The sequence below is a fragment of the Panulirus ornatus genome, chromosome 36, assembly GCF_036320965.1.
Source record: "Panulirus ornatus isolate Po-2019 chromosome 36, ASM3632096v1, whole genome shotgun sequence".
In the NCBI taxonomy this organism is placed as follows: Eukaryota; Metazoa; Arthropoda; class Malacostraca; order Decapoda; family Palinuridae; genus Panulirus; species Panulirus ornatus.
Window position 1 is genome coordinate 9,278,904 of NC_092259.1, and position 24,339 is coordinate 9,303,242.

At 38.3% G+C, this 24,339-nt stretch overlaps 1 protein-coding gene across 1 annotated transcript in view; it reads right to left on the minus strand.

Annotated features, from left to right (window-relative positions):
* Positions 1 to 6,974: 6,974 nt before the first annotated feature.
* eIF5B (eukaryotic translation initiation factor 5B) overlaps positions 6,975 to 24,339 on the minus strand; it is a 36,434-nt gene continuing 19,069 nt past the window's right edge. The window contains exons 11-21 of the mRNA XM_071683300.1: positions 21,865 to 22,002; positions 21,475 to 21,636; positions 19,588 to 19,805; positions 18,097 to 18,220; positions 16,304 to 16,471; positions 15,935 to 16,068; positions 14,926 to 15,145; positions 13,859 to 14,086; positions 12,130 to 12,273; positions 10,561 to 10,656; positions 6,975 to 7,369 (exon numbers count right to left, since the gene is read on the minus strand). Of these exons, the coding sequence (XP_071539401.1) occupies positions 7,100 to 7,369; positions 10,561 to 10,656; positions 12,130 to 12,273; positions 13,859 to 14,086; positions 14,926 to 15,145; positions 15,935 to 16,068; positions 16,304 to 16,471; positions 18,097 to 18,220; positions 19,588 to 19,805; positions 21,475 to 21,636; positions 21,865 to 22,002 (1,902 nt within the window). The 3' untranslated portion in view covers positions 6,975 to 7,099. The remainder of the gene's footprint in view (positions 7,370 to 10,560; positions 10,657 to 12,129; positions 12,274 to 13,858; positions 14,087 to 14,925; positions 15,146 to 15,934; positions 16,069 to 16,303; positions 16,472 to 18,096; positions 18,221 to 19,587; positions 19,806 to 21,474; positions 21,637 to 21,864; positions 22,003 to 24,339) is intronic.

Below are 24,339 nucleotides of genomic sequence, written 5' to 3' on the forward strand. Positions count from 1 at the left end.
TATACAGGGGTTGACGTGCTGTCAGTGGATTGAATCAAGGCATGTGAAGCGTCTGGGGTAAACCATGGAAGGCTGTGTAGGTATGTATATTTGCGTGTGTGGACGTGTGTATGTACATGTGTATGGGGGGGGTTGGGCCATTTCTTTCGTCTGTTTCCTTGCGCTACCTCGCAAACGCGGGAGACAGCGACAAAGTATAAAAAAAAAAAAAAAAAAAAAAAAAAAAAAATATATATATATACATATATATATATATATATATATATATATATATATATATATATATATATATATATATATATATATATATATATATTCTATTTATTTATTTTACTTTGTCACTGTCTCCCGCGTTAGTAAGGTAGTGCAAGGAAACAGACAAAAGAATGGCTCAACCCACCCACATACACATGTATATACATATACGTCCACACACGCAAATATACATACCTATACATCTCAACGTATACGTACATATATACACACAGACATATACATATATATACACGTGCATAATTCACACTGTCTGCCTTTATCCATTTCCATCGCCACCCCGCCACACATGAAATAACAACACCCTCCCCCCGCATGTGCACGAGGTAGCGCTAGGAAAAGACAACAAAAGCCACATTCGTTAGCACTCAGTCTCTAGCTGTCATGTATAATGCACCGAAACCACAGCTCCCTTTCCAAATCCAGGCCCTACAGAAATTTCCATGGTTTACCCCAGACACTTCACATGCCCTGGTTCAATCCATTTCTTATACAAAAAAAGAAAAAAAATATTATTTCATTATTATTATACTTTGTCAGTCTCCCACATTAGCAAGGTAGTGCAAGGAAACAGACGAAAGAATGGCCCAACCCACCCACATACACATGTATATACATACACACCCACACACGCACATATACATACCTATACATTTCAACATATACATACATTTACATACGCAGACATATACATGTATATGTACATGGACATACTCACACATGCTGCCTTCATCCATTCCTGTCGCCACACTGCCACATATGAAATGGCACCCCTTTCAATGCATGCGAGGTAGCACTAGGAAAAGACAACAAAGGCCACATTCATTCACACTCAGTCTCTAGCTGTCATGTGTAATGCACTGAAACCACAGCTCCCTTTCCACATCCAGGCACCACAAAACTTTCCATGGTTAACCCCAGATGCTTCACATGCCCTGGTTCAATCCACTGACAGCACATCAACCACAGTATACCGCATCATTCCAATGCACTCTATTCCTTGCATACCTTTCACACTCCTGTATGTTCAGGCCCCGATCGCTCAAAATCTTTTTCACTCCATCCTTCCACCTCCAATTTGGTTCCCCATTTCTCCTCGTTCCCTCCACCTCTGACACATATATCCTCTTTGTAAATCTTTCTTCACTCATTCTTTCCATGTGACCAAACCATTTCAAAACACCCTCTTCTGCTCTCTGAACCACACTCTTTTTATTACCACACATCTCTCTTACTCTTTCATTACTTACTCGATCAAACCACCTCACACCACATATTGTCCTCAAACATCTCATTTCCAACACATCCTTGCAACCATTTAGCATTGTTGGAACCACTACTTCATACATACCCATTTTTGCTCTCAGAGATAACATTCTAGCCTTATGCACATTCTTCAACACTCCCAGAACTTTCACCCCATCCCCCACCCTGTGACTCACTTCCACTTCCATGGTTCCATCCGCAGCCAAATCCACTCATCTAAACACTACACTTCCTCCAGTTTTTCTCCATTCAAACTTACCTCCCAATTGACTTGACCCTCAACCCTACTGTACCTAGAAACCTTACTCTTATTCACATTTACTCTCAGCTTTCTTCTTTCACAAACTTTACCAAACTCAGTCACCAGCTTTCGCAATTTCTCATTTGAATAAGCCACCAGCGCTGTATCATCAGCAAACAACAACTGACTCATTTCCCAAGCTCTCTCATTCACAACAGACTACATACTTGCCCCTCTCTCCAAAACTCTTGCATTCACCTCCCTAACAACCCCATCCATAAACAAATTAAACAACCATGAAGACATCACACACCCCTGCCACAAACCAACATTCACTGAGAACCAATCACTTTCCTCTCTCCCTACTTGTACACAAGCCTTACATCCTCGATAAATAAAATAAATACATATATTATACTTTTTTTCATTATCCCTGGGGATAGGGGAGAAAGAATACTTCCCACGTATTCCCTGCGTGTCGTAGAAGGCGACTAAAAGGGAAGGGAGCGGGGGGCTGGAAATCCTCCCCTCTGGGTTTTTTTTAATTTTCCAAAAGAAGGAACAGAGAAGGGGGCCAGGTGAGGATATTCCCTCAAAGGCCCCGTCCTCTGTTCTTAACGCTACTTCGCTATTGCGGGAAATGGCGAATAGTATGAATATATATATTCACAATTTGTTAGACTACGGTACCAACATGTCACCACAACATGGACAAATGGTGATGAAAGTAAACAAGGCACTCCATTCATGGGAATGTCCCCTGCTTGAGTGCATGCTGCCAGAGGTAACCAATGGCATGAAACAAAATTTTCATTAAGAGCAAAGCTTCCCTTTCTGAAAACTCCTTTGCTTAAAAAGATGGATAAGGATATTACCCCTACACAGAATAAACTAAGTAACTTTTTCCCTACTGACAGGATAGCAGCAAAGAACAAGCTATCTCCTCTAACGTAAAGCTGGGTTTCCCAGTTTCCGAGACTAACATAAGTACTTCACACGAAAATTAGACCTATCAAAGATGTACTCATCTCCTTGTCTAACAAATATAAATTAATTTCCAATTCTTAGGACAATATTGTTTAGGACATCAAAATACCTTCTTGGGATGACCAGTTGCACCTGGAACCCTTTAGACAGATGTGGCTTATCAGTTATTTACCTTTACTTACCTCTCAAATAGAAATGCTAACCTCATACTATGACAATGGCACAAGTCAAAAGAATATTCACATATAGTCAAATGAAAAACTCAAGCTTCAATGGAAGGGCTTCCTTTTGACAATTGTGTAGGTGCTTGAAGGGCTTCTTTTCGACACTTGTGTAGGTACTTTAAAGTTCTTCCAACAAATCATAATTTGTGCAATGTAAACATCATCTACATCATGATGAAAAACTTATTTCTGAGCTTGCACCTTATAGATGATAAGCATGATCTATGAAACTGATGAAGCTTGTGCTGTGTACATTACACTTAGACAGATCATAGGCATGCATCTCTGTGGTTCGTTGTTAAGTGCAGAAAATAGAAAGAAAAATATATGGTCATCTCATCTGCTATATGTTGTTATTCTCATGACTAAAAACCTCTGGCAACATTATAACATACAACACACTTTACCATTACACAATAGTCTCTAGTCTGGCAATTCTGGGACTGGTAAGCTGCTGCATTATGGATTTTGTTGGAGTGTGCCAAAGGGACTTGACAGTGAACTGTATGAATCACATCAAATGGTGGGGTTATATATTTTCAATATGTAAGTTTATAAAAGCTATAAACAGTAGCACACCTGCTTGCTAAGTAAATGAACTTTACTGACATGGAAACAGTAACTTTGGAAAATAACAAAAATTACATAAACTACACTTCCTAGAATAGTATTACCTGGGTAGCAACCATGTAAAACAATGTATACTTACAAGATGAGATATCCCCAGAAGTAAGCAGAGCATTCAAAATGAGGGTAAATGTGGGCCAAAATCCAGGAACGCAAAAAAAGACAATACCAAACCAAGAAACCAAAACTTATTTAAGCTGGCAATTACAATGTGAGATGAAGAGTCATATATTTATCAAATAAGGAAAGAGAAAGCTCTTTAACTCTAAAATCTCTGTTCTTAGATTTTCTTTGTTCTCTTTACTCCAGTATAAAGCCATTTGTAAATGGCACTCTGAACAACTGAATGTAGCAAATATCAAATCATGGTAAAATGAAAATCTAAAAGTAATTGGTTCTCAGTGAATGTAGGTTTGCGGCAGGGGTGTGTGATGTCTCCATGGTTGTTTAATTTGTTTATGGATGGGGTTGTTAGGGAGGTGAATGCAAGAGTTTGGGAAAGAGGGGCAAGTATGAAGTCTGTTGGGGATGAGAGAGCTTGGGAAGTGAGTCAGTTGTTGTTCGCTGATGATACAGCGCTGGTGGCTGATTCATGTGAGAAACTGCAGAAGCTGGTGACTGAGTTTGGTAAAGTGTGTGAAAGAAGAAAGTTAAGAGTAAATGTGAATAAGAGCAAGGTTATTAGGTACAGTAGGGTTGAGGGTCAAGTCAATTGGGAGGTGAGTTTGAATGGAGAAAAACTAGAGGAAGTGAAGTGTTTTAGATATCTGGGAGTGGATCTGGCAGCGGATGGAAACATGGAAGCGGAAGTGGATCATAGGGTGGGGGAGGGGGCGAAAATTCTGGGAGCCTTGAAGAATGTGTGGAAGTCGAGAACATTATCTCGGAAAGCAAAAATGGGTATGTTTGAAGGAATAGTGGTTCCAACAATGTTGTATGGTTGCGAGGCGTGGACTATGGATAGAGTTGTGCGCAGGAGGATGGATGTGCTGGAAATGAGATGTTTGAGGACAATGTGTGGTGTGAGGTGGTTTGATCGAGTAAGTAACGTAAGGGTAAGAGAGATGTGTGGAAATAAAAAGAGCGTGGTTGAGAGAGCAGAAGAGGGTGTTTTGAAATGGTTTGGTCACATGGAGAGAATGAGTGAGGGAAGATTGACCGATTGACCAAGAGGATATATGTGTCGGAGGTGGAGGGAACGAGGAGAAGTGGGAGACCAAATTGGAGGTGGAAAGATGGAGTGAAAAAGATTTTGTGTGATCGGGGCCTGAACATGCAGGAGGGTGAAAGGAGGGCAAGGAATAGAGTGAATTGGAGCGATGTGGTATACCGGGGTTGATGTGCTGTCAGTGGATTGAATCAAGGCATGTGAAGCGTCTGGGGTAAACCATGGAAAGCTGTGCAGGTATGTATATTGCGTGTGTGGACGTATGTATATACATGTGTATGGGGGTGGGTTGGGCCATTTCTTTCGTCTGTTTCCTTGCGCTACCTCGCAAACCCGGGAGACAGCGGAAAAAAAAAAAAAAAAAAAAAAAAATTTGGTAGAACTCCAATCACATCCAATGCAAACTTGGTCCATACCGAAACACTAGCAGAAACATTAACTTGTTCCAGAAAACTGAATAAGATTTATCTTCAGAAAAAAAAAAATCTATTTTCTGTATGTTAATAAATTAAATAAATTTTTCTGTATGTAAAAAAGTTTCATTCATGAATCTTCAAAAATAATATAAATAGGGATTCCATGCCAATATGTGTTATTAATCATATACAACTTTTGGTGTTCAGTCCTTCATGTATATGATACACTGAAATATGGGTAATGTCACATCCTGCCTGCTAGTGGTTACACTATCTATCAATATCGATATCTGACGCATGTTCCTCTCTGGAACTCCCTCAAGGGGGTGGCCATGGCAATAGAGTCTCCTTAACTAGTGAACTTAAGTGCCACTTCCTAGCCATTAGCGTCTCACCTTTAACAGGCCAGTGGCAGACGGCAAGTTTAGCACAGTGTTTCCAGTGAAGAGTTACCTTCAGCGAGGTATTATAATTGCAGTACAATTGCAATGAAGAACCTCTCATCCTAAAGGAGTCCATACTTTCCCATCTACTGATTGTAGCACATCCTTGAAGCTGCAAAAATGCATGGAGAAGGGGTTCTGGGGTTATAAAATAAAAATAAATAATAATACTATTACATGGAAAATCACAGCAACATAGAAATGAAGCAATGACAAGAATCCATTAGATATTTACTGCAGAAAATAAATGTTTAAGATGTAACTGCAATTCTCATTATGTGTATTTCAAACCCTTAATCCCCATGGCGATACCCATTGAAGGCAAACTAGACAACAATAACAAACCAATATTTGGCAAAAGTGCAAAACAGAACATCATTCTTTGATTAAATTTTCATTAATCCCACAAAATTCTTTCACTCTTTTCAGAAAGATTATGTGATTCAAAGCCAACTTGTATCATCCAAGATGAATACAACATTTGGTGTTCAATCTCTCGGATGATGTCAATATGACTTACGTTACGAGCATACAGCAAAGTATACATGTCATCTTACAGATGATATGTGTACTTTGCTACCTTGCTGATGCGGGAAATGGCGAATAGTTTGAAAAAAAAACAAAAAAAAACTGCTCATCACTGTCAAAGCTTAAAATACATATTTTTCTAAAGAAATTTATACACCCTCCCTAAAATGTTGCTTTCTTCACAAATGTAAGTGGTACAAGCTACCTTTTTCATATCCTTAACACAACTACACTCATCACTAGATCGGGGAAATTAAGAAATATGAACAAAAATAACATGAGATAGCAACAGACATGATCAGCTCAGATTTCTACACTTATCAGTGGATACAGGATGCAATTTCAAGGGCAAAATAAAGGTAAATAAGACAAAAGCAATGAAAAAACCCAGCTCAAATTAAAAACAGAGCACAAAAAAGACTGCGACAATGTGTGTATACTTGGGCTATGGCAGTGGATAACAGGGTGGTGAGTTCTACAAACACAAGTGCCATTTCAACAAGCACCAATACCCTTGCATATGCCAGACTAGAGACAGTAGAGTGTATTTCAATAATGATCAATAATTTGCAATTTCAAAATACTGCATTACCAATTTGAAAGAAATAATAAACAATGAAAGTCAGTGCAAACAAAAAACTTCTCAAATGCAACAGATCTGTAACTTTAATACGACTAAAAGAAAATAAATTTTTGGCAGAGAAACCTTTTCAAGCACACAGCATACAGTATACCATACACACTGCCCAGAAATATTCTAAAATAGGTCGTCAGTATTTTTCTCACTGGTAAAGGCATATATAATTTGTATCCATTTACTGATAATGATACACACTTCACTTTGAATTATGAACCATACAAAATTAAATTATTTCAATATATCAATATTCCATACCTAAAGTTTCCACTACACTGTAATAAAAATTCTAAAGAATCTGGAATTCCTTTTTCAAATCAGCCATTAGTTTCCAATCAGTCCTGCTTAAGTCATCTCTAAAATGATCTTTACATGCATCGATTGACTCTCTCGAGATTTTGCTAACCAACATATCTTCAGCCTCAAAGTGTCGTCCATATAGTTTAGGCGTGCTACCTGGCACAGGCTCGATCTTGATGCATACATCTACACCTTTCTTAGCCAAGTCCACATTTTTATGGTCAAACTCCATAGATGTTACAATACCAATCTCAACAAACTGAAAATACAAAAACATTAAATCAGACTAAAAGAGACAATATCAAGAAAAGTTTAAGAAGAAAATACAATCAAATACAAATATCATATATTCATTTATGAATGTATGAGTAATACACACATCTAAAAGAATCAAATATATAGAAATGAAAGTCAAGCTGGTCATCCACACAAGAGCCAAGGTGGTGAATGCCTTAACCTACCATATGAATGGCCTGTGCTGGAATCCTCACTTGGATTGGGATGCTCATATTTGCAACGTAAGAAATACATGGTCTCATGCATCAAATATATCCTATATGAGATGTTCTATTGAAAGACACTTCTGATTTTAAATGTGTAAATATTTTCCAGTTGGCTTCATTGCTTCAAGATGGGATGAATTTTTGTCTCACCATCATTGAGTGGTGATGCCTTGCCTGCGTGGATGACTGAGTTCAAACCCTAATCATGGTGAGGGGTATCTGTATAGATAATATTAGATATTCCATGTATGATGCTGAGATCAAATCACAGTTAATCTTAAGTGTGAGAGGTTCATCCTTTGAAATCTATTAAAAATTTGCCTAAAATCCCAAGTACACGAGTGAGAAACTATTTCAGTCATGCTCTTGCCTCCCCCATGGACAGCACAACATTAATTCTTACTGAGGAGGGGGACAGTCATTAAATAGTTCTTTAAATTGTCGCAAAGGAGGGCAAAGATAACTATATCTGGACGAAATGATAAGGAAAGACATGATTACAAATCCATAAGTTTCTCAATAAATCTACCTGGTGGTACAGACAGGAATGAACTGATCAAAGAGATGATACAATATGAAAATGAGCAAAGGAAAGGTCAGAAATAAAAATAATAACTTATGTAGCACCATGCTAATAAGGAAGTGGAACACTTTAGACACCATAACATTTCAGTGACAGATATTAAAACACAGACAATCGCCAACTATGAAGTTTGCCACTCAGGTGTGAAATGTAGGTAAGGGCAACCTACTTTTGGGTGGATGCTGAAGAGTGCAGTTTAGCATGATTACCATGTCAAGCCCATAGAAGTTTGTAAAGAATCCCAGAACAACAACCCAACCAATGAATACCATCAATGGTTTAAATAGTATGTTAACTTCCATCTCTGTATTAGTGTGAACACTGATGAACATCCCCTTTTTCAAAGACTCTCCTTTTTTTTTTTTTTTTTAATTTTGCTTTGCCGCTGTCTCCCGCGTTTGTGAGGTAGCGCAAGGAAACAGACGAAAGAAATGGCCCAACCCAACCCCATACACATGTATATACATACACGTCCACACACGCAAATATACATACTTATACATCTCAATGTACACATATATATATATACACACACAGACACATACATATATACCCATGCACACAATTCACACTGTCTGCCTTTATTCATTCCCATCGCCACCTCGCCACACATGGAATACCATCCCCCTGCCCCCTCATGTGTGCGAGGTAACGCTAGGAAAAGACAACAAAGGCCCCATTCATTCACACTCAGTCTCTAGCTGTCATGCAATAATGCCCAAAACCACAGCTCCCTTTCCACATCCAGGCCCCACACAACTTTCCATGGTTTACCCCAGACGCTTCACATGCCCTGATTCAATCCACTGACAGCACGTCAACCCCAGTATACCACATCGATCCAATTCACTCTATTCCTTGCCCGCCTTTCACCCTCCTGCATGTTCAGGCCCCGATCACTCAAAATCTTTTTCACTCCATCTTTCCACCTCCAATTTGGTCTCCCACTTCTCCTCGTTCCCTCCACCTCCAACACATATATCCTCTTGGTCAATCTTTCCTCACTCATTCTCTCCATGTGCCCAAACCATTTCAAAACAACCTCTTCTGCTCTCTCAACCACGCTCTTTTTATTTCCACACATCTCTCTTACCCTTACATTACTTACTCGATCAAACCACCTCACACTCTCCTGTTTATTGTTATATATATATTCACTTCATCTTTTCAGTTCTTAGCTCCAGTCAATTCTGTACACCATTTATTTTCATCATTAATGTCAAAATTTTATATCTCATCTTCAGGTACTGATCTTACAAGCAAACTCATATACTAGTACAAGTCACCTGTGAGGAAAGGGAAGGGTAAATTCAAGATCGACATGATTTCACATAATTTTCATATGAAAATCATTAAAATCATACATAGAATTTGTCTGTGTCATACGAAAGCCAATCTATATCACTGGGATAGGGGAGAAAGAATACTTCCCACGTATTTCCTGCGTTGCGTTTTTTTTTTTTAATTTTCCAAAAGAAGAAACAGAGAAGGGGGCCAGGTGAGGATATTCTCTCAAAGGCCCAGTCCTCTGTTCTTAACGCTACATCGCTAACGCAGGAAATGGCGAATAGTATGAAAGAAAGAAAGATAACTCAAGGAACCTTCTTATGGGTCTTTTTCACCTTCATGACTGTTCTACTAAAAAGATGATAATGGACACCTTTGGAGTGAGAAACTTTCCAATGAAATAATGTTCCTTTTCATCCACTGATGATGATACCCCATCACAGATGACTTTACTTGTGGAGTAACCACAAGTGCGTGAAGTCCGGTAAAACCGTCAATATTATATAAATATCTACATACTGTATATACATATATATATATATTTTTTTTTCATACTATTCGCCATTTCCCGCATTAGCGAGGTAGCGTTAAGAACAGATGACTGGGCCTTTGAGGGAATATCCTCACCTGGCCCCCTTCTCTGTTCTTTCTTTTTGGAAAAAAAAAAAAAAAAAAAAAAAAAAAAAAAGGAGAGAGAGAGAGAGAGAGAGAGAGAGAGAGAGAGAGAGAGAGAGGGGAGGATTTCCAGCCCCCCACTCCCATACATATATATATATATATATACATTAAATTTGAACTAAATTATACCATGGTCATCATGGTGCAAGGGTAATGTTCATAATTTACAACTCATAAAACCTAGCTTCTATTGCAATACCAGGCAAGACAGGTAGTGTTATGCACAAAGATTTGCACTCTACCTAGGCTAGACAAATCTCTAATGCCAGAGGCTAACATCCTTTGTATAGTAAACGACAGATGGTATTAAGGTTCTTTTGCATTAAAAATTATCAAGTAATTCTAAAGGCAATAATAAATATAAACAAACTCAAAATCAGCTTAACATATACTAAATACCTCTTTCGAAGGAACACAAAGCGGTGTGCCAGTTCTAAGTAGTCCTGTGTCAACAGTAACACCCAATACAATTGGATCCCTTTTATTGAATATTGCCTGGAAACAGAAGACAATACATAAAATAATACTAATGTAATGAAATAAAAATCTCATAAAAAGGTAGAGGAAAAGATGACTTTGAGTTGAGATATGGGTAAGGATAATGTGTAAGATGTGTGATACTTCCTCATGGGAGGTATAATGAAGACAGAAGAGGTTGTGTGTGGCAAGAAATAAAAAAGGGAAGATACTTGCTCCCACACATCAAATACCATAAATCTTTCTCTTCTTTCATGATTGTACAACTACAGCTCTCAGTTTGGCCATGCCTATGGTGATAGGCTCAATAAACTCAAGAAATTAATGAGAGTTTGGGAAATTCAGTGAAAGGAAAAACTGAGAGTAAATCTCAACAAAAGTAATGTTATAATGTTATGAGGTACAACAAAAGAGAAAAGACAGGATGGTTAAAGTATAAGTATGGATGGGGAGGATGCGAAGAAAGTAGAATACTTTTGGGACCTTGAAATGGCTATGGCAGCTGCAGTGACTTACATGGTGAGAGAGGGGGAAGGCTAAGCTTTTGATTGCACTGGAAATGTGTTGAGGTAGAGGTCAAAGCCTGTTTGGGTAAAGTTGAGTATGTATACCGGTATAATAGTCATAAGAGTGCTGTTTGCATGTGTCTTGGGTCTTAAATGCAAAAGAAAGGAGGTGAGTGGCTGTGTTGTACAAGCTGTGAGGCAGACTGATCATGTAAGGAATGAAAGTGTAAGAGAATGGTGTGGTAGTAAGTACAGTCTGACTATGAGAGCTGACCAGCGTTCACTGAAATGATTCCTACGTATGGGGAAGTTGAGTGAAGAAAGACTAAGATGACCTAATATCAGGAATCGAGAGCAAGAGGGGAGGGATAGACTTAGGAGATGGAAGGACAGAGAAAAGGAGGCTTTCGGGTATTGGGGCTTACATATTCAAAAGGGTGAAAGGGGTGCAGGGGATAGAATAAACTCAATCAAAGTGGTATATGGAGGAAGGGGATAAGCTGCTGTTAATGGGCTGAACCTATATACACAAAGAAATAACAATAAACCATAAAATATTCAGTGGAGCTAGCCTGTGCATAGTTGGCTTTTCTTTCAGTACATTACAAATGGCAGCTAGCAAGTGCACGTATGCAAACAAAGTTGCTGTTTACATGTTCCTTTTAAGAAAAATGCTTTCCTGCCCTAGGATTACCTTCTACAGGGATCCCACAGCACTCAGGAAGCTGGCTATATAGAGTTAAATGTATATCTGAGTATGGTGGGTGCAGGAATGATGAGCAAATGTTCTATGCCTACGGTGTGTATGTAGCACGAGGCATTTTGTGATGCCACTATCATATTCATTAATACTTATACTGCCCAATAAACCCTTTCCATGCTGTCTATCTTTCTCCCAATCTTGGTGATGTTGGGGAAGATCATCACTCAAAGTTCAAAAAACTCACCAAATCTCAACAGGATTAAGTTTGAAATTTTCACTTACCGTTGGAATTATCTTTAGTCGACAAGGGAATACAGCAATACTTCTGAATTCATCTTGTTTCTTCTTTTTATATTCTTTTAAATATTCTACGTAGCGGTCTCCTAGGTGATATATAGTTTCCTCTGAGAAGATCTTCACACCCTCCTATACAAAAAATACATATAAATAAAATCATGAAATGGTTTGAAATGGTTTGGTCACATACAGAGAATGAGTGGGGAAAGATTGACCAAGAGGATATACGTGTCAGAGGTGGAGGGAACGAGGAGAAGTGGGAGACCAAATTGGAGGTGGAAAGATGGAGTGAAAAAGATTTTGAGTGATTGGGGCCTGAACATGCAGGAGGGTGAAAGGCGTGCAAGGAATAGAGTGAATTGGAACGATGTGGTATACCGGGGTAGACGTGCTGTCAATGGATTGAACCAGGGTATGTGAAGCGTCTAGGGTAAACCATGCAAAGTGTGTGGGGCCTGGATGTGGAAAGGGAGCAGTGGTTTCGGTGCATTATTACATGACAGCTAGAGACTGAGTGTGAACAAATGGGGCCTTTGGTGTCTTTCCTAGCGCTACCTCGCACACATGAGGGGGGAGGGGGTTGTTATTCCATGTGTGGTGAGGTGGCGATGGGAACAAATAAAGGCAGACAGTATGAATTATGTACATGTGTATATATGTATATGTCTGTGTGTGTATATATATGTGTACATTGAGATGTATAGGTATGTATATTGTGCGTGTGTGGACATGTATGTATATACATGTGTATGTGGGCGGGTTGGGCCATTCTTTCGTCTGTTTCCTTGCGCTACCTCGCTAACACGGGAGACAGCGACAAAGCAAAATAAAATAAATAAAAATAAAATCATAAACACTCACTAGCAAGAGGAAAAAGAAAGATGGTAATAAAACCTTCTATATTACCCAGAAAATTTGAAACTCAGGAAAATTCTATGGAGGACACATGGAATAGCTGCTGGTGCCCTGAAACTCAGGAAAATTCTATGGAGGACACATGGAATAGCAGCTGGTAACCCTCTCCCAATGTAATATTTTGGGTTCCTTGGATCCCCCACCTTAAAATTCTTCTGAAGCTAAACACATGCTGTATTTCATGACCCTGACCTCTAAGTTTTATTAGTGTGCTTCTCTTAATATGAAACACTTCCATGGAAGAAGGGCTACTCATACTACAATAAGAGCACTTTAGACATCCTATCTATCCATCTATATCTCTGCCACCCATTCTCTCTGGGAACTTCCTAAAGGGGGTGGTCACAGCAAAAGTCTCTCCATAACTGGTGAATTCGAGTGCCACTTCTTAGTGTTTAGTACTTCTCCTTATTGGCCTCTGACAGAGGACAACTCTTGTACAGTGTTTCCTTGCTCACTTTAAACATCCAAAACTGTTAAATGGGGGCCTTATGGTAGTATTGGAGAACAGGAATTAGTTATGGATGATGTAAAGACATGACAAAGAATGGTAAGCTGAATTATCATTTATACTATTTAAATGTGTACTAGATAAAAGAGAAACCCAAAGGTTAAGTGAAAAACCTGGTGAAAAAATTAAAGATAAACAAGTGTTGGAATTTTCAATATATGCAGTGACTAAACTAACTTGTATAATTCTGCAAGAAAGCATATCACTGGAAAAAATGAAATGCAGTTCAGTATAGTTTACAGCATTGTAATTAATCTTTAACTGTAAGTTAATTGAAGTAAAACTTACCTTGTCAGCCAAATCTTGAGCATCTTTTTCTACTTTAACATCAAATGCGAGAATGACAGCATACATAGGGTCATGTTCTAACATAGCCGCTGCTCTCATTACATCTTTTTTAACTACTGGACCAACACGAATACCAGAATAAGGCACTTTATTGGCCTTGAAAAATTCAAGGAGGGCTTCTAAAGCACCTAAAGTTGATGCTTGAACATAAACACCACGCTCCTTCACCTAAAAAGAAAAAAAGAAGTGATTATTTTTGGATGAGAATATACTAAGTATGTGTGCAAAAGCTGATACTATAATAGGCTTCAGGCAACTTGGCCTTAGTACTCTACAGAAGCACTCTTAATGGAAATATAAGATCTCATCCTTATTCTCCTAGTGGTCATTATCTTAAATATGTTCACCATTACAATACTAGTGAGGCAGCACCAAGAACAAAGACATGGACTCATTCGCTCATATCTGCTCTCTATCTACATGTACAATGGGCTGATATCAGAGCCCCCAGTCCAAAACTGGACCCAACAGACTTTTCTCTAGTTTTCCCCCACATCTTCATGAGCCTAATTTTGGTCCATTAAGTTGTCCCCTCTACACCATATCACTCTGGTTCACTCTACCCCTTTCAGGTCTCACAACCTTAACTTTCAAAGCATCTTTCACTCCTTCGTTCCTCCTCTTACTTGTTAAATTCTAAAATGTATACCCTCTTAGTATTCTTTTTTTCACTTATCCTCTCCATATATCCAAACCACTTCAAGCACATCCTCTCTAGATCTTTCATACATACCCCTCCTAAGAACAGATGACTGAGGCAAGAATTATGGTAAATGGTAATCTTTATAGGATACTTCTAAACCCAAATCTGAACGAACAAACATTCAAGCTGAGCTACAGGACAAATGCCACCACAGAAATCTATCACTGAAAAGGTTATGTACTCCACTTAAAGGTTCTACATCTCAAAGAAACTCAGGCCAATTGGTCTTTTTTCATCATGCTAATATATCACAGAAACTTTCAGTCTTTTTTCTTTATGCTGAAAAAAATTTCAAGTCACATACCTTTATCGACCTCATAGCAGCATTAAACTCCTTATCAACCTCTTCTTTTAAAAAATCTATCTCATCCTCATGGTATGCCACTAAAAGATTTAGCCCAGCAATTGCCTTTTCTAATTCACGGGCAGCAATCTTTACACCCTGGGCTGCTGCAACCTCTTTGAACTCATCATACTGGCCTTTTACTCTTATCTCTTTTAAAGGTTTGGGCAAGAGTAAAGATCTGAAATAAAAGAGTAATCAGTTTTCAAATACTGTTTTAGAAAGCAGTAAAACATAATTTTACAATAAAATTTTGAGTATAGGTGTAGGTCCCGACATCCACAACATACAATATAATCATTACTGCACATCAATATATGTGTCAGAGGTGGAGGGAATGGCAAGAAGTGGGAGACCAAATTGGAGGTGGAAGGATGGAGTGAAAAAGATTTTGAGCGATTGGGGCCCGAAAATACAGGAGGGTAAAAGGTGTGCACGGAATAAAGTGAATTGGAATGATGTAGTATACCGGGGTCGATGTGCTGTCAATGGATTGAACCAGGGAATGTGAAGCGGCGGCTGGGGTAAACCATGGAAAGTTTTGTGGGACCTGGATGTGGAAAGGGAGCTGTGGTTTCGGTGCATTACACATAACAGCTAGAGACTGAGTGTGAATGAATGTGGCCTTTGTTGTCTTTTCCTAGCACTACCTCGCATATACATGGGGGGGAAGGGGTGCCATTTCATGTGTGGCAGGGTGGCAACGGGAATGGATGAAGGCGGCAAGTATGAATATGTAAATATGTATATATGCATATGTCTGTGTATGTATATGTATGTTTCCATTGAAATGTATAGGTATGTATATGTGCATGCGTGGGCATTTATGTATATACATGGGTATGTGGGTGGGTTGGGCCATCCTTTTGTCTGTTTCCTTGCGCTACTTCGCTAATGCAGAGACAGCGACAAATTATAATAATAAAAAAGTAAAACCTCTCTAGCATTCTAGTACTTGAATTGTTCTTACCTAATTTGCGTAACTATAGGGCCCTCTGTACCAGCTAAGATTATCGTATCTCCTTCACGAAGTCTACCATTCACCAGGATTACATCTATTGTAGTACCATGACCCTGAATTGTCTTCACTTCTAAAACTGTGCACTGAAAATGAATGGGCAATAATAATAAATACAAATTACAGTGGCTTTTGACCTGAATGTACAAGATGAGTGAAATAACAGGAAACAATCAATTAGACACAAGAATGTTAAATACTTCTAAAGACCAGAAACTGGCAGTTCTCGTAATTAAAGTTTTCTATAGTAAAATTTAAGAGTCTACAACATTCTACACAGCAATACATTTTAAAATTTCACAAAAATTAAGCATCACATACCTGTAGTTCTTCTGAAAACATTAATCTCTTATGAAGTCTCTGCTGGCACATTTCACATATCAAGGCTATTAGATTACCCATCCCATCACCAGAGATGGCACTAGTGGGCACTAAAGAAACATATGATCGAGGATCTGGGTTCTTCCAAAACAATGCTGCATTCAAACCCTGAAAAACATTCAAACTCAATTTCATACACTTACTTTGATGAATATCCAATATCCTCTTACAAAGTCAATTCTAATGTAAAAATGAATGAGAATACTAAACATTTGCTAAGTACCAATTTGCCAAATAACCCCTAAAAAACTGCAAAAAGCAATACCAATATTGTGTTCACAATCTCAGGAAAAATGTAAACCTAAAAAGAATACTCCCAACAGATATTAATATAAGTACTCATTTCTTAAAAACAACAAAATATATGTAAGTACCAGTAGCATTCTTTCATGAGCATTAGTATCAATAATGGCATGCATTTTCTTCACCAAAGGAAATTTTGAAGGGTATGCAAAATTAGTCAGGTCCTAAAAATTCAAAGCTATGAGGTACTAGAATTGTGTAATGTCTTGCCATAAGTTACATACTGATATACATATTTTTCTACAAACGTTCAGTGTTTTCAGAATTAGCAAGGTAGCGTCAGGAACAGAAAATGGATTCTTGTGAAAAAAATTCCCTCAACTCCTTTCTGTTCCTAATTTTGTAACCTATCAACACAGGAAGAAAGGATTCCCTGCACCCACACTCCACCTGTTAGTTTCCTTTTACCAAAGACAGGAGAAACATGGATGGTGTTTGTCTCCCCACACAAATATGAACATCCCATCATTCAAAACTGCTATAGCATTTGCAAATTTTTTTAAAAATCTTAATCAACATTCAAATCTATGCTATCAACACCACAAAGGGTACCTGACACACAAGTATGAAGTTCCAAACTTATTATTCTTAGAGTTATTGTGCTTAAAATAAAGTGTCCACAAAAACACCTAGAGAGAGATAAACATACAAATGTAACAGTGATGACTTAATGTCCCACATACACTTGTAAAGGTAGGACATAAAAACCAAATGTTTCCTTTGCAGATAAATTTCAAGATACTTACACTTTCAATGATTAAACTATACTGTGGTTATGCATTTTTCAATTACTGTGGTTATGCATTTTTCAATTACTGATGTTATTCACTGAGGGAAAAAATAGTGTCCAGTAGGGGTAAAAATATGACACGGCCTATTATTAATGCAGCAGTTTTGGGTTACAAAGAGGGCTAAAATGTGGATAGTTATGGTTCTTGATTTGAACACCATTTTCCTTAGTTTGGCACTGAGCATAACATACTTAATACTTCATTTGCTGATAAGTAACACAACTTTAGTTTAAATGGTAGAACCACTTTACCCAAGAGGTAACTTTACTAAATGATAATTGTTCCTGCAACCTGTGCTGGACAAAGAAAAATCAACCCAGTCTGGAGAGAGAATAAATATACAATAAAAGAAAGGAAGGTGGAAGGACATTTTGAGGAAGCAAATGGAAAAGTATACAAAAACATGTACTGATTACAGCGTATGAGGAAATCTGTGTATGTCATCCCAACATAATGAGATGCTATATGCAAGGAATATCTATATCAGAAATGTGGACAGGGATAAATAGTGATACATGAAAAAACAAATGATGGATAGTGGTTTCACAATAATCATTTCTAAATTATTGAAATCAAAAAGGTAAACACACTTTCAAAAAGAGACTGCCAACTCAACTATAAAACAGATTACCTTCCTACCTGTATATTCAAAGCTTGGATAATTTCAGAATTTCTACGTTCGAAGTCATTCTTTGAGGATTCCTTCTGTAACCTGAGAACTTCTTGGATGTCTTTAGATGGGTGAGATTCCCATTCAAATACCCTGAGGGGAAAACAGAAAATAGAAATACTAAGAAAATTTGGTGGAAAAGACCTATCCATACAAATGTCATTACAATTTTTTGATAAAGTATATCAAACTGTTACATGTAAATCTTAATTTTTCTTTCTTTCATACCTATTATTCATTTCCCACATCAGTCAGAGAGCACCATGAACAAAGAAAAGGGCTCATTTGCTCACATTCATTCTCTAGCTGTCATGTGTCATGCACCAAAAACACAGCTCCCATCCAAAACCAGGCCCCACACAATTCTCCATGGTTTCCCAAGCCACTTCATAGCCTTGGTTCAGTCTGCTGACAGCACATCGCCCCCTGTAAACCACAATCCTCCTATTCACTCTATCCCATACAAGCCTTTTACCCACCTGCAAGTACAGGCCATGAGCACTCAAATTCCTTTTTACTTCATCCTTCCATCTCCAATTTTGTCTCCCTCTTTTCCTTAATATCATTTATCATCATCACACTTAGACATCTAACATACACCTCTAAACTACACTACATCTATATTCTTCCCATTCTTTACAGTCGTCAGTGCACCTTGATGAGAATTACATAAAGAAAGGGCAAATATCTGACAAGGAAAAGATACAACACCCTTATTAAGAATACCTCGATAAACTGTAATATCAGAAATGTATTTCAGAGACTAGTAGCTGGCAGGGAGCCACCAGGGTAGTACATTGCTGATAAAACCTTCCTGGGTAACATGAGGGTAGTGATGGCTGCATAGTGAGCCAGCACTTCAGTGGTTGTCAAGCTGCACTCCTCTGACTCGGGTAGCTGTCTTTTCTTCTCCCTCACCCATATGTAAACTGCTGGCATTCTGTCCACAAACATATAATATCTTCTTGTCACACTGAAAACTCAACAACACAACTCATTCTTTCTAATTCTAGCTTTACCTGAGGTAAGCACTATGTTCTAGCCCTGCATGTTGGCAAAATGTAGGAGAATCATATAAAAGAGGAAGGTAAGAACATAAGGCAGGAGCATTAGGTAGAAACATTAGATAGAAATAGTAGGTAGGAACATGAGGTGGGAGCACTAGGTAAAAGTAGTATGCTGGATCATTAGATAAAAGTAGCAAGCTGGAACATAACATAAACACATTAGGTGGAAATAGTTGGTAAGGTCATTAAGTGGGAGCATCTTGAAACACTGCACTAGAGTTGCCCTCTGCCAATGGCCTGTTAAGGGTGAAGCACAAAAGGCTAAGCAGTGGCACTGGAGACTCTTTTGTCATGGCCACCCCCTTCTTAAAGGAATTCCCAGAGGGAACAAGTGTCTGAGATATACATATATAGACATATAGAAAACTCAAAACCTATATAGTTTTACTTTACCTGTCAACCTTGTTTAAAGCAACTAAAAATGGTGTTTTTCTTTTTTTCAAGAGGTTTATTGATTCTACAGTTTGTGGCTCTAATCCCTGGGTGATATCCACAACAAGAATGGCAATATCACATAACGATGATCCTCTCATACGCAAATTGCTGAATGATTCGTGACCAGGAGTGTCAATGATGAGCAATCCTGGGAAGTTTAACTTACTCATGTCAAACTGAAAGGGAGAAAAAAGAAAAAACATTAAGAAATCATGAAACAATAATCCTGTTTCTCCATCTGAAAAAATATCAAAGGTAAAGTTCCATGAAAATCTTTGAATATAATCATACAGAGCCATTAATCAGTTAATTCTCTATGCAAGTACTTCCTTTCATTCTTCTATTTCTTAATTTCATCCAGCTCTTCCTTAATATCCCAAATTAAGTGCAGTTAAAAAACTCAAATTTGTCTTTAATAATTATATCATGACTGAAATTTTTAGATAAAAAACCATGATACCAAAAATTTAAACGAGACATTTGCTGTTAAGCATATATGAGTACTATAAAAGAGAAGGCTCTTTGTTACCTGTTCAGGCATCCTTGGAAAGTACATTTCTATTCCAAAGTATAAGTTTTCCATGCCAAAATATAACTTACAAAAATCCCTTTATCCCTCTACATCTCTCCCAATTAGAACGCAAACACTTCTAAGAGCACAAATAAAAAAATACATTCCAAGAATATGCACCTTCCCACACATGGAATACATATAATTTTATCTGCATGGATACAAGTTTTCTGCCCTAAATCCAAGAGAATGGAACAGGATGGATGTGCTGGAAATGAAATGGCATAGGACAGTGTATAGTCTGAGGGACACTGATAATATTCGAAATGACCATAAGAGTAAAATGAAGTGCACCATGACTGAGATTGCTTGGATAAATAAATTGCTTATAATATGTACATGGTATCATGTCATGCCAGAAAAAACATTAAAAGTGTAATAAGCTTAGGTGTAAAGTGTGAAAATGTACCTGGTCAATTATCCAAGATAATCACATAGATATGTAATATCTATGTCATCCACCTGCCTGTTCCCATCCACTCATCACCAAAGTAAAACAGATCAAATATAATATACTTTTGAGGGTATTCATTTTACTAATGGATAATATACACAAAATAATCTAACATACTTCTGAAGGGATTCATCTTACTAGTGGATAATCTTTTTAAATGCTTTTTTCCCAGTGTACACTAAAAACCACTTTATTCGTTTAAATCCACTCTCCAGCTGTCTTGTACAGTACAAATGCCCTGAAATCACAACTTCCAATCCACAGGTAAGCCCCATAAACCTATCCATGATTTCTCCCATACACTTCATATAGTTCTGACTTGGCCTAATGACAGCACACTGTCCCCATGTACAACATTCAAATTCTCTCAAACCCAGGAATGCCTCTCTTATCATGCATTCTCAGGCCCCAATAACTCAAAATCACAGCTACTCAATCCTTTACCTCCTCAGTTTCCTCCTCTTCATTGTCCTCTCCAGTTCTGACATAAATCCTCTTTAGTTAGTCTCTCCTCACTCATAATCTCCATATATGCAAACCACTTCTGCACACCTCGTTCACATTTTTAAATCATATTCAGCTCATTTTAACATCTCACCCTTACAAAAATATTCCTTACATGATCAACTACCCTAAAACCATATATCATCCTAAAGCATTGCATTTTCAAAAAATTTACTTTATATTCTTTTGTAAATAATAGAGCTCATGACTTTCTTTGAACAGTAACTTCCAGTCACTGGTAAAGATTTTACAACAAATACACTCTATGAGAGGAAATGGGATTCCAACACAAAAAAACAATAAAGGTAATACTTGCATCTTTAACCATGTGTGTTTGTCTCTGAACACCATGAGCAGGAACATTAGTTGCTCCAATTTGTTGCGTTATTCCACCAACTTCACCTTCCTGGACGTTAGTTCTCCGTAACTTGTCTAAGATCTTTGTCTTCCCATGATCAACATGACCAAGAACACATACCTGAAATGTATCAATATCGTAAGCAGTATCAGTTTCAACAATCCTCATGAATGTGTGGGTAATGTCCTGTAATATCTATGCAGTACATCACAGTTTACATCAAGTATGGGTGTTGAAGTATCCAGTAGTTAACTAAGGAAAATCTTAACTTAAAATATGATGCACACACTAAACCAACTTTTGCTGCATGTTACCATGAGATTTTTAACAGCTTGATAATAAACTAACCACAGGTGCTCTTAAATTCCTTGGATCTAAATTCTTTTCATTTAGATCTTTTCTCTTTGTTATCCTTGACAAAGCTCTTTGTTTTCGCTTCTCAGCCTCTGTCTGACGTTCTTCTTCAGAATCATCACTTTCAGATTCCTGTAAATATTTAAAATTTATGTAAAAATGGTGCATGAACTTAAAACCTGGGGGAAGTGATGCTGTTTCCTTTTGGAGTGGGGTAGTACCAGGAATGGACTAAGGAAAGCAAGTAGGAATATGTACATCTGTATATATGTCAATGTATGTATACACTGAAATATATTGGCATGTATACGCACATGTGTGGGCGTTTATGTACATACATGTGTATGTAGGTGGGTTGGGCCATTCTTTCGTTTGTTTCCTTGCACTACCTCACTAACATGGGAGACAGCAACAAAGTATGATAATAATATATAATAGAGCAGAAGAGGGTGTATTAAAATGGTTTGGTCACATGGAGAGAATAAGTGAGGAGAGATTGACAAAGAGGATATATGTCAGAGGTGGAGGGAACGAGAAGTGGGAGACTAAATTGAAGGTGGAAAGATGGAGTGAAAAAGATTTTGATCGATCAGGGCCCTATCATGGAGGAGGGTGAAAGGCGTGCAAGGAATAGAGTGCATTGGAACGATGTGGTATACTGGGGTCGACGTGCTGTCAATGGATTGAACTAGGACATGTGAAGCATCCAAGGTAAACCAAGGAAAGTTTTGTGGGGCCTGGATGTGGAAAGGGAGCTGTGGTTTGGGTGCACTATACATGACACTTCCACTTCCATGGCTCCATCCGCTGCCAAATCCACTCCCAGATATCTAAAACACTTCACTTCCTCCAGTTTTTCTCCATTCAAACTTACCTCCCAATTGACTTCTCCCTCAACCCTACTGTACCTAATAACCTTGCTCTTATTAACATTTACTCTCAGCTTTCTTCTTTCAAACACTTTACCAAACTCAGGATAGGGGAGAAAGAATACTTCCCACACTTTCTAGAAGGAGACTAAAGGGGACGGGGGGATGGGGGCTTTAGGAACCCTCCCCTCCTTGTATTTTAACTTTCTAAAAGGGGAACAGAACAAGGAGTCATGCAGGGAGTGCTCATCCTCTTTGAAGGCTCAGATTGCAGATTGGGGTGTCTAAATGTGTGTAAATGTAACCAAGAGAAAAAAGGAGAGATAGGTAGTATGTTTGAGGAAAGGAACCTGGATGTTTTGGCTCTGAGTGAAATGAAGCTCAATGGTAAAGGGAAAGAATGGTTTGGGAATGTCTTAAGAGTAAAGTCAGGGATTGGTGAGAGGACAAGAGCAAAGGAAGGAGTATAGGTTGTATGTCTGAGGAAAGGAACCTGGATGTTTTGCCTCTGAGTGAAACGAAGCTCAATGGTAAAGGGAAAGAATGGTTTGGGAATGTCTTAAAAGTCAGGGATTGATGAAGCAGGAGTTATGGGAGTAAGTGATAGAGCGTAAGAAAGTAAACTCTAGATTGATATGAATAAAACTAAAAGTGGATGGGGAGAGATGGGTGACTATTGGTGCCTATGCACCTGGTCATGAGAAGAAAGATCATGAGAGGCAAGTGTTTTGGAAGCAGCTGAGTGAGTGTGTCAGCAGCTTTGATCATGGGATCAGGTCATAGTGAAGGGTGATTTGAATGCAAAGGTGAGTAATGTGGCAGTTGAGGGTATAATTGGTGTATATAAGGTGCTCAGTGTTGTAAATGGAAATAGTGAAGAGCTTGTAGATTTGTGAGCTAAAATACGACTGGTGATTGAGAATACCTAGTTTAAAAAGAGAGATATACATATGTATACGTATGCAAGTAGGAGAGATGGCCAGAGAGCATTACTGGATTACGTGCTAATTGATGGGCATGTGAAAGAGAGACTTTTTGGATGTTAAAGTGCTGAGAGGTGCAACTGGAGGGATGTCTGATCATTATCTTGTGAAGGCAAAAGTGACAATATGTAGAGGTTTTCAGAAGAGAAGAGAGAATGTTTGGGTGAAGAGAGTGGTGAGAGTAAGTGACCTTGGAAAGGAGACTCGTGTGAGGAAGTGCCAGGAGATATTGAGTGCAGAACGGAAAAATGTTACAGCAAATGATGTAAATGGAGAGGGGGAGGAATGGGATGTATTTAGGGAAGCAGTGATGGCTTGCACAAAAGATGCCTGTGGCATGAGAAAGGTGGGAAGTGGGTAGATTAGAAAGGGTAGTGAGTGGTGGAATGAAGAGGTAAGATTGTTAGTGAAAGAGAAGAGAGGCATTTGGACGATTTTTGCAGGGAAATAGTGCAAATGACTGGGAGATGTATAAAAAAAAAAAAAAAAGAGGCAAGGGGTCAAGAGAAAGGTGCAAGAGGTGAAAAAGGGGGCAAATGAGAGTTGGGGTGAGAGAGTATCATTAAATCTTAGGGAGAATAAAAAAAGATTTGGAAGGAGGTAAATAAAAAGCGTAA